Source organism: Falco naumanni, chromosome Z (assembly GCF_017639655.2).
Source record: "Falco naumanni isolate bFalNau1 chromosome Z, bFalNau1.pat, whole genome shotgun sequence".
Lineage (NCBI taxonomy): Eukaryota > Metazoa > Chordata > Aves > Falconiformes > Falconidae > Falco > Falco naumanni.
In genome coordinates this window covers 43107558-43118644 of record NC_054080.1, presented here as the reverse complement: position 1 = coordinate 43118644, position 11087 = coordinate 43107558, and the positions used below count along the sequence as shown (strand labels likewise).

At 42.3% G+C, this 11087-nt stretch overlaps 1 protein-coding gene across 4 annotated transcripts; it reads left to right on the top strand.

Annotated features, from left to right (window-relative positions):
- The first annotated feature begins 203 nt into the window (after positions 1 to 203).
- Positions 204 to 5780, top strand: IDNK (IDNK gluconokinase). Of its 4 annotated transcripts, none has more exons than XM_040579459.1 (5): positions 204 to 275; positions 587 to 617; positions 916 to 1002; positions 2540 to 2583; positions 4753 to 5780. In XM_040579459.1, the coding sequence occupies exons 3-5, from the start codon at positions 973 to 975 to the stop codon at positions 5111 to 5113; spliced, it is 435 nt and encodes a 144-aa protein (XP_040435393.1). In that variant the 5' UTR covers positions 204 to 275; positions 587 to 617; positions 916 to 972; the 3' UTR covers positions 5114 to 5780. The 4 variants fall into 4 exon arrangements, with proteins under 4 accessions (XP_040435393.1, XP_040435395.1, XP_040435392.1 ...); XM_040579458.1 differs by lacking the exon at positions 204 to 275 and adding an exon at positions 318 to 423; XM_040579461.1 differs by lacking the exons at positions 204 to 275; positions 587 to 617 and adding an exon at positions 302 to 423.
- The last annotated feature ends 5307 nt before the right edge of the window (positions 5781 to 11087 follow it).

Here is an 11087-nt window from a genome sequence, read left to right as displayed (position 1 = left end):
GGGGCGCGCGGGGCGGGCGGGGCGCGCGGGGCGGGCGGGGCGCGCGGGGCGGGCGGGGCGCGCGGGGCGGGCGGGGCGCGCGGGGCGGGCGGGGCGCGCGGGGCGGGCGGGGCGCGCGGGGCGGGCGGGGCGCGCGGGGCGGGCGGGGCGCGCGGGGCGGGCGGGGCGCGCGGGGCGGGCGGGGCGCGCGGGGCGGGCGGGGCGCGCGGGGCAGGAGGCGGCGCTTTCCCCACCTCCCCGCGGCGCCGCCCTCCGCGCCCGAAGCCTGCGGGCGGGTACGCACACGCCTCCCGCAGCCGGGGAGGGGGCCGGGGCGGCGGCGCGGAGGCAGGAGAGGGGAGCGGGGAGAGGCGGCGGGGAGCGCTGCGGCGGGCCGGCAGCCATGGTGCTGGTGGTGGTGATGGGCGTCAGCGGCTCGGGGAAGTAGGTACCGGGCGGGCGGCGGGGCGGCGGGGGCTGCCCCGGGCGGGTGTTTCCGACTCGCCGTCGCCGCTGGCTGCCGGAGCCGGTCTGCGGGGGCGGGGGTCTTAGCCCCTTGCCCGAGGGCCAGGGCAGGCTCTAACCGACTCTCGTTGCTTCCCTGCAGGACCACGGTGGGGTCTCGCCTGGCAGCCAAGGTGCGTGGCCGTGCCGGCTCCGGCGGCGGCGGGAAGCCCCCTGCCTGCGGGCGGCCGGGCCGGGCCGGGCGGGGCGGGGCGGGGCGGGGGCGCGCTCAGCTCCGCGCCGCGCTGTGTCAGCGGTTGCTGCTGCTGAGCCGGCGTTGTAATTGTTGCTAATCAACATGACGTAAGTGGTGATCCATGCTGTGGTGCAAGAGGCTTGGCGTAGAAATTACATTGTCATAAAGCCTGGGAGCCTTGTTAGCTCACCTGGTTTGGCTGAATGATCAATAATTTGTATATTTTTTTTTCTTAGCTCGGATGGAAATTCTACGATGCTGATGATTACCATTCTCCAGAGAACAAAAAGAAGATGGCAGAAGGAATACCACTAAATGACGAGGTACCTTGTATACACCCTGAAAGAACAGCCATCGACACAGTTACCTGAGTAACCTCTGGCACATCCCACTGCAGTGAGTTGTACTTCAGGTGGACTAGGCTGACTGTAGGCACAGGCTGAAATTACAGGTCTGCAGCCGGTATGGGGGAGGCTTCTTGTGTTACAAAGGTTTCTGAGTAAACAAAGTAGTTTATCAAAGTGTGCTTGGTAGCTCACAAGGCGGTTGCTTCTGATTCAGGATTTCTCTCTCAGAAGTCTCTCCCTCTACATCAATATACAGGTCGCAGCTTTAGATTACATGCTGTTGCTTCAAGTTAAGTACAAGAAGACAAGCAAATATTTCTAGTGAAGTACATTTCATCACTTTCAGTTACTGCAGTGATTAGTCCACAAGATTCTGTTTTACAGGCTCCTTCTTAAAACGTCCTTCCTTCCCTTCAGCCTGTTGTTCAAGCTTAAACAGGTAGAAAAGATCAAGTTAGTTTTGTATACTTACAAATCGAGAGACTTGAGTGATTAGAAAAGTTACAAGATGACACCTCTTGAACTTTTTCTGGGAAATATCTAGAAACAAAGCTGAACTAGGGAGCTCTTCAAAGCACTCTGTATAGTCTGAAAAATAATATTGTAGGTTCTAGAAACTTTAATCTTTCAGTATTGGTTGGAAGTTCATATATGCTAGCATGTCGTCTAAAGCAGCATTGTGCAAAGGAATGACTAAACCATTGGCGTATAGTGTGAGCAAGAGGGAAGCATCTCTTCTGAAGCTCCAGAGATGCAAAATTGTGAGTGCCTTCCAGTGGGACATGATTCTGTAATGACAATAACAAAGAGTTGTTGCATTTATTTGCCCATTTATCATTTATTGTACTCACTCAGCAATAACAGCATTGAAAGATGAAATGGGAGCAGTTGTTTAGTACTCAATATGTACAAAAAAATGTTTCTGGGAGCTTAACATTTAAAATAAGATTATAATAAGAAGTTGATCGACCACTCACATTGTGTTTGCCTAACTACCAAGCAGAAGTATTGCAAAATTGTGGCTATGACAACACATTTGTGATTGCTACCGACATAAAAATGATATATTTTATTGCAGATAACTAAATTTAAATCTGTTCCTGAAAATCTCAACTTTGATCCAAAGCATTGTGTGTATGTGCCAAGACACAAGGAAAAAGAAACAACAATTCAGGCTGTACATTTGAATTGTATAATGGAAGCAAGAGAGAAGTTGACTGTCATTCAAAGGTTTACAACATGCATGCTACATGTAAATACAAACTACTTCCATCAGATAGTTCCAGGTATCTGTAATGTAAAAAGTACTATTCCACTAAAAACATCTTACTGACAACATGAGCACTTCTTAGCCTTCAGGAGAATCTGCGTTAGGAAGAATGAGAATCAAAACTGAACTTGCTGTACAGTTTAATGCTAATTTTCATCTCTAGTCAAAATGCTCTAGATGTTGGAACTAATTGTTTCAAATCAATTTCATAAACAATTTTGAACTAACTTGTTTTCTATCTAGGACAGGATTCCCTGGCTTTGTGTATTGCATGATATACTAAGGAGGTAAGAGAACATCCAGCTGTGAGGAGTTTAGGCTAAAGAAAATAAAAAGTACCAAAAGTATTTTTCTCCATTGCATTCCAAAGCAGAAATGTATGTAGTAGTGTAAAAATATTCTGCAGGTAGTAAAGCCATTCCATTTTCATTAATCTAAGCTGTCATAGTAATTGCTAAGGGTGAGATAATGCCTGAATAAAAGTGTTGGGAAATTGTTGCCAATGATAGTTGTTTTTCTACTGTCCGTGTAAAAATAATTTCAAGGATCCAGTTCAGTAGCACGCCTGACATTAGATACTTAAAAAGTACATAACCGCAAAATCCACCAATAGTGACAGTAGGACAAAATTTTATAAAATATTGTTAAAGATACAGTGTCAAGTTTGCTTGACATCATCTGCCATAGGATCCTTATAGAGAAGCTGATGGAAGTTAAGTGCTGGATGAGCAGACAGTGAGGTGGATTGAAAACTGGCTGAACAGCCAGGTGCAAAGGGTGGTGATCAGTGGCACGAAGTCTGTCCGGGGGCCGGTAACTTAGTGGTATACCCCAGGGGTCAGTGCTGGGTCCTGTCCTGTTTAACATCTTCATTAATGATCTGGGTGATGGGGCAAAGTGTACTCTCAGCAAGTTTGCAGATGACATCAAACTGCGAGGGGTGGTGGGTCTAGAGGGACCTTGATAGGCTATGGAAATGGGCTGGCAGGAACTCCATGCAGTTTAAGAAGTTTAAGAAGTGCAAAGGCCTCCCCCTGGGGAGAAACAGCCCCAGGCACCAGTACAGACACTGCCCGGCACCCAGCTGGAAAGCAGCTTAGCAGAAAGAAAGGACCTGGGGAGGTGCTGTGGCGGACACCCAAGCTGAATGAGCCAGCAACGTGCTCTTCTGAAAAGGCAGGCCAGCAATATCCTGGGCTGTATTACACAAAGTATTGCCAGCAGGTCGAGGGAAGTGATCCTTTCCCTCTCCTCAGCACTCATGAGGCCACACCTGGAGTGCTGTGTTCATTTCTGGGTTCTCCATCACGACAGAGACATGAACATACTGGAGAGTATCCAGTGATGGGCCATGTAGGTGATGAAGGGACTGAAGCGCCTCCCAAATGAGGAAAGGCTGGGAGAGCAGGGACTCTTTAGCTTGCCTTTACACTGTGGCTGTTCCTTTCTTGAGCACACCAGGTGAGCATACCTCATTGGTGCGGGCTCATTTACTGAGAAGTTTGTCTGGATTGTTACTCTGGATCCATTGCCTTATGTTACATGCTAGCCCAAGGCTACTGCCCAGCTCCAGAAACTTTGCAAAATCAAGTATACTTTAAAAGACCCTAATGCCAGTGTTTTAATTACTGGTACAAGTAGCTGAGGCTGGCATTGACTTACCTAGGTGATAATAGTAGATATTATAAGTTCTTGTTTCCTTGTGCACCAAAATCTGATGAACAGAGCATAATTTTTAAATAGATTCATACCTAATTTTAATTTGATTACAAAACTAATTCTGGATTTGCTTTTCAATGAAACAGACACACCCACCATTTAATGCTTCCTTTATTTTAAGAAACTTTACCAGTAAAAAATACTATGTGCAAGGCATTAATTTACTTGCATCCAATCCCTTGTTTAACTTGAAGTGGACATATATGCAGTGCTGCCATTACAGGAAACATAGAATAGAACATTACAGTTAAATATGACACAATGAAAACAGGTGTTGAAAGTATACCTCCGTATGTATTTAAGAACAGAGGTCTGTACTGTTCAGCAGCCACATACTCTCTGAACAGATTAGTATAGTAATTTTATAGATAACAGATGGGAGTTTGTATGGATATTCAGTTGCTGCTGTTCTCAGCAAGTGGGGAAATGATGGTGATACTTCCTAGTGCTAGAACTAAATTTGATTTGGGAAAGAATGGTGGCTAATAGAAAAGGTTCCCAAGATTTACATTTTACCAAGAGGCTGGCTAGCCTGACCTCGCTTTCAAATCACATCTTCACCTGCATTGGTAATTTGGTTTCAAAATCCTGTCAAAATTACAAAAAAATGCCACTTCTCCCAAGGCTGTCCTCTGCAGGGATCCGGGTCTCATCTCCCTTGTTCAGTAGAACTAATACAGAATAACATTTTGTTATACCACTCGTGGATGTATTTTTTCTTCTTTCATTTTTGATAGAGAAGACTCACGTAGCCAAGATGCTGTTCTGGCCTGTTCTGCACTGAAGAAGATGTACAGGCTTGTATTAGTTAGCGGAGCATCTGCAATTGAAAGCAACCAGCCAGCACAACCAGGAGAAAAGCCAGCGCTGAAGATCCTCTTTGTTCATTTGCATGGGCCTATAAACATTATTGCTGGCCGCCTGGAGAAGAGGAGAGGACATTTCATGCCATCTGAACTTCTCAAGTCTCAGTTTGATATTCTGGAGCCTCCTAGAGCACCAGAAAATTTTATTACTGTCAGTCTAGAAAAATCTCTCCCTGAGATATTGCTGGAGATAGAGAGTGCCATTTTGCAGGATGAGGCTTTTCTGGAGTAATACCCTGAACTACACATACAGAAATTATCTTTTAAGATATTAAGATTGTGAAACAGCATTTTAATTATTAAGTTAAAAACTTAAGTTAATTATTAAATAGAAACAAATTGTTTTTCTTGGTACTTAAATGGATTGCAATATTAAGAGCTTTTTTTTTAGTATTTTTATCATGGCTCTGTAGAAGATGTGCAAGATGAAATTTCCAAAAACTGTCAACTTCTTTAACCCTTCACCATATAAAGTTAAAACTCCCATTCTAGGAAAAGCCTGCTTTTGAATATCCTGCCAAGGGTCATACACAATAATTAATTTTCCTCATTTTAATTTTTACTCTATGGACATGGGCGCTTGTGCTATTAAGTGATGAAATAATTTACAGCTTTGTTAGAAACAATCTATTTTTCTAGAAGTGTAGGAGGCAGGAACATGGATGATGAAGTTCTGCGCCTGACACTACCACTGTCTCACTACCAGATCTTCAGTAAGTTGTAGCTTTGTGTCCTAGCTAACCTCACCAGGGCACTGGTGACCTCATGAGAACTTTTGTGAACTCTTACTGAACACCCAGCTGAAAAATGTGAGGAAATAAAGGTAGTGGTGGTGATGCAATATACAAAATACAATTAATTGTATGGAAAGTTTTAGAAATAAAGTGTAAGTGGCATCATATTGGCTCTCAGCTCATGGTTTTCATGTATAAAGCACACGCATTGATGAGGTACAGTGGAGAGTGAGTCAACCAGTGATCAATACTCTATACAAATTGAGTGAAAATACAAGATTGATAGACATTTCCTTCTTATAGAAAAACTAATACCTCTCTCACAGTTGGACCTCCTCCTTCACTTCCCTTTTCTGGTGTGTGCTTTAGTTTTCCACCTCTGCTAATGCCCACTCCAATACATGCATATGGATAGGCGTTCATACAACTGCTTTAAAGCTTAAGATCAAACTATTTCTAATGCACATTTCTCATTTTTTTTTTTGGTGATTGGAAAATTCCAAATAGCCTGTCTGTTACCTAACTCACAGAATTTAAGGCTGAAATCCTTTTTTATTGCCAGAGTTTCTTAAAAAGTTCTTTATGTCTTGTTACACAAGGGATGCCATGTTTAGCTTAATGAAATCTACAGATAGTTTCTGTAAGAAACAAATATTTGAGTCACATCTGAATGGATGCCATTGCACATGGATCATTTTTACTGTCATGCAATTTTTTCATTTCTAGGATGACAGATGAACTCCTTTAGAATCAAAACTCATGTTTCAAAACATCTTTAGTGTAATTTTTACCTGGATAACTAGATGATAACCAAGACAAACATTTGTCTTAGTTTTCATTATGTATGAGTAGTAAGGGCTTTGTAGTTCACTAGACAAACTACTGTGCTTAGATCAGTACAATAAATAGGTGTTACTTGAGTGAAAGCAGACATTCTTAAAAACAGATTTGGGGTTGTAGATGTTAACGTACCCACACAGAAGTGGTCTTTCCGTGTTTGTTCGTGACCCGGAGGGAGATTACCAGGCTGTTACCAGTTTTAGTCTCCTGCTGTACAGCACAGCAGCATTAGAAACAGGGCTTGCTCTCAGTTCAGAGTCTGGTTATGGTGAGAGCCAAGGTGCAAGCTTAAAACAGAGGCAAAGGTATGTGCAAAAGACAGGTATGTCTGTCTGATCCTTAGCACCATCAAACTTCAGCGACTAGGCACCTCTTCAGACAAAGTGACTTGTCAGAACGGTGAAGGTTTAGTAGCTGTGATAGTCAAAGAAACGGCACCCTCTCGTGGTACCTCCCGCTTTTCGTGACGTCTTCCTGTTTTCCCAATACACAATTTTACAAAGAAAGCCTCTGTAATATACCCATTACTAAATAGAGATCTGTGCTCACTTTTTTTCAGACAGAGTAAAACTAGGTCAGGACACTGAACAGTGATGGGAAAGCAGCTGCATCCTGTCACAGATATGATCAGACCTTGAAAAAACAATAGTCGGGCAACATTCTCAGGCATGAGTTCTGAAAAGGCTAGACTCCCGATTCTGAGATCTGTTTGTCAGCTTTTATGGGATGCTCCCGAAGCTGCTGGCACCAGCAGAAAATTGTACTCAACACTTAAAAACTATTCCCTCTTAGGAAAGCCTATGTAAGCACCTAGGGTTTTGTGAGTCTTTTCTGAACAAAATAGTATGTTCTTACAGCCAAGTCATGCTTTGTCAAATTAGGTTGCAGTATTTCTCACTCTTAGCTCCCATGACAGGAGTATTTCCTTTCCTTAGCTTTTTAATATTTTGCCTTTTGCTTTTACTTAAAGCAAAACAAGTATTTCTACAGTTCAAATTATTCTGAAAGGACAACAAAGCAACCATTTAGACAAACATGTCACAAGATACATGTAGTTTTCACAGCCTGGAGTCCAGTACTTTAGTCTGTTAAGTCTTACTGGTGCCTGAAGCTTGCAATTCCCACTTCCATTAACAGAAGACACCTCTATATCTTCACTGTTCTAGCCCCCACATTAACTAGGAATTATCAGCACCTACCTAAAGCTAGTCATGTTTTGCAGACTTGGTGCTCATGAGAACCTCCCATTTCCAAGAAAGGGCAGCTGACAGTAAGTGAACAAACACAGCAAAACATTAAACACACATCAGTTTTTCTCAGAATATGGATCTGAAGATAATGCCAAGCATCTGCATTTCTCTCTGAATCTCAGAAAAGGCAGGAGTTTGCCTCCACCATACTTTATCTCAGAGAGGGACATAAAGCCAAAAAAACTGCACAACCTGCCCGCTCCATAAACAAGTAGAAACCAAGAAGCAGTTACGGTGCAGGTGAAATCTTCACGAACACAACTTCTTACAGATGCTTTACCTCTACACTCTTCTGGCTTGCTTTTTATTTAGAAAAGGAAGATTGCAAGGCTCCTGGGAAACCTTCCATTAGCTCCATCTCACATTCAGTTTATTTTCCCCAACACAGGACCATGCTTGTGCAACGAGCTGGACAGAACCGTTAGTTTACTAAAACTTTTGCCACAGTGCCACATACCTGACCTTTGCAATGCTAAATCCACAGGGGATTGCAGGAGTGGTTGGCTTTTTTCCCCTACACGGGAAAAGCCTCCAGTTTTCTGCCAGCCTGTTCACATGCAGCTGCAGGAAAGCGCAAATTATTTAAAAGAACAGCACATTCGCATTTTGCATGCCTGGCTGTGGACCCCAGCTCCATAATTTGAGACAGTTTCAGATACTGCATAAAAGGTTGGTGTCAACTTAATCTGTTGTTATCTGCTGTTCTAAACTATAAAAAAGCATTACTTCTCTTCATTTACATCTTGTGCATCACAAATTAACAGATGTCCGTTACCCAAATGCTAACCACATAAAACCACTCTTGATTTTAATGAGGCTGGGCATGTGTAGAGTGGAAGGAAGAGATTGCAGAAGAATCCCTGTACTTAAGTTTCATTTACCTGCCAAAAGACAACCCCACCTTTCATTTACACCCCACCCCACCCCCTGCCTTTTTTTTTTAAGTGAACTGAACACTGTATTAGGGATGTTGTGTTCAGGTTAGTTGGGCAGGTTATTTATGTTTAGCTCAGGTTATTGGGATGCAAGCTTTCTGTCTGTATTTTGAAATTCATTTAGCAAAGGCAGCAAAAGCTAAGGAAACATCTGGAGTTAAAAATTGTTTTTTCTCTGCCATGTTTCTGCCATGAGCACAATTTATCTATGGAAGATAGATGCTCTATACCTCCTCAAGATTTTATGCTAGTATAGTTTGTAACATGCTGTGTAAATACTGTACCTAATACAGCATAAGCATTTTGCAATGCTATGAGGAAATACAAATGAAATGCTAGATCCCAGTAACAGTATCCATCCATACATTACATACAGAAAAGGTACAGTCTTCTTAAAACTACACAGGTTGTCTATACGGGCAAAGGAACAACCCCAGCTGCCTGGCAACTCTGCTCTAAATTGAGGTGGTTATTTTATTAGGCAGGCACTGGACCAAGAAGAACCACATCCTTAAAACTAGAAATCTTGCTGTCACATTCCCAACAGTACTGTAACAACCTTTGATTTGAATATACATATATTAAATGGCATCTGTCAATTCCCACTACCATGACTTCCAGCTTTTTCTTTTTGCAGCAGTTACTATCTCTAGCAATAGTTTGATGATCAGGCAAGGCAGCTCTGTAGACCGGATCAATCCTACCAGATCATTTGGTCCAACGTAGGGGAAAAGGAAAAGAAAACAGAGACAAGCTTCAGGCAGACATGCCCTTTTTCTGGTCCAAAATGCAAGCAGTTCAAATACAAGTTACCAAAGTGCTTGCAGTTAACTATAATGGCTCCTGAAAGAAGAGGTAGATGATACTTCTTAAGAGAGAATTTTAGAAAGATGGTAAAAGCAGCAATGGGGGATGGGGAAGCAGTGCACTAACAGAAACACTGTAATATGCCATTACACCACCAAGTGTTATCATTCTTTTATTGTTAAAGATTAATAAAAAGTCTACCCTACTTACAAACTTTATTCCATTTACTGTGTTTTCTGAAAATCCCTCCTATGCAAAAGCTGGCTCAGTGTTTTACCATCACTTACAGAAAGTCAGTAACTGTTGTTACTAGTTGACAATACTTACTGATAAGTATCACCTGTATTTCAAGAAGGAAACTTAGCTCAAGGCTCATTGTAGAATGTAGATCAAATTTCACCTCTTGCTGAATTGCAATAAAATTTTACTTCAAATATAGCATCTCCTAGTTTGTAACATGCAACTGAAATACTTACACAGGTGAACTGCATACTGTCTCAAGAAAGCATTCATGCTAATTAGATTCATTGTTTTAGTGCCTTGGTAAAGCTTGCTAAAATTACTCCCTTCCCCACCCAACCTTTTCATTTGACAGTAGGCTTTCTGCATGTTACAGATTGTATTCTCAAAAGGACTTGCCTTCTGTATGATGAGGGGTCTTAAATTTATTAAAACAAGGCCCCAGTAAGGCATGTCATAGTCAGATTAGTTACTTTGAAGATCCTAACAAAGTCTTGTGAAAGTAACTGTAAAAAGGTAGTGATTATTCTACAGAAACTACTTGCTATCTGTATCACTTCCCTATCACAGTCTTGCACTTGGTGCAATGAAAGCTACCCACCCAATAGAAGTCACTGTGAAGGTATGATGATGGGTCTGATCACTGGCTTGGCAATAATTTTGCACCCAAACTATAGGTATTTTGAATTTAATATAATCAAAACCTTTTATCTTACCAATAGATTCTATTTTAATCTATTCCTGTTTATTTTAATACTTCATGCTGTTACCTCTATGAGACTTTGATCCAGCGGCAGAGGCTGCTAACCAGGAGAACTTCTTGAAATTTTCCCAGTGCCATGCATCACCAGTATTTGATCAACTTACTTACTGGCAAAGTAAGACAAGATTACTAGACAGTGACTGAAACTTCCCTTCTGTGGTAAGAATACAACACAGCTACTGCCAACAAAACGGCATACATGGCTTTGACAAAAGTTTTTACAATTTCACTATATGCTGAAGTGTGCTCAGCTTCTTCCTTCGTGTTGCATTACAATTTCCCTTCAAAGTGATTAACCATCTTGAGTTAAGCTATTTGCAAGCAATGATTTTTAGAGCAAAATGAATTAATACTTGTACCAGAAAAAGAATGTTCAAACCCAGTGTTTAAAAGCACTACAGGAATTCAGTGAGCATATTCACAACTACACTGACGAAGACGACCAATAAAAAGCAGATGCTATTCAGTAACACACACACACACACAGTGTAGCATCTTTTGTTCTGCTACCCCATTTTATCTAAGTTAGTCATCTTCAACATCATATACCTCTTACTTTCTTCCCTCTACCTTACAGAGGTGGGGAATATTCCTGGAGCTTACACTTAAGTAATCATCAACTGCAAACACACTGAGA

Excerpts from the sequence above, each read along its gene's own strand:
- IDNK (XM_040579458.1), top strand. The coding sequence starts at position 383 with ATGGTGCTGGTGGTGGTGATGGGCGTCAGCGGCTCGGGGAA. Across the intron at positions 618-915 it reads GGTCTCGCCTGGCAGCCAAG|CTCGGATGGAAATTCTACGA; the intron begins GTGCGTGGCCGT and ends TTTTTTTCTTAG. Across the intron at positions 1,003-2,539 it reads GAATACCACTAAATGACGAG|GACAGGATTCCCTGGCTTTG; the intron begins GTACCTTGTATA and ends TTTTCTATCTAG.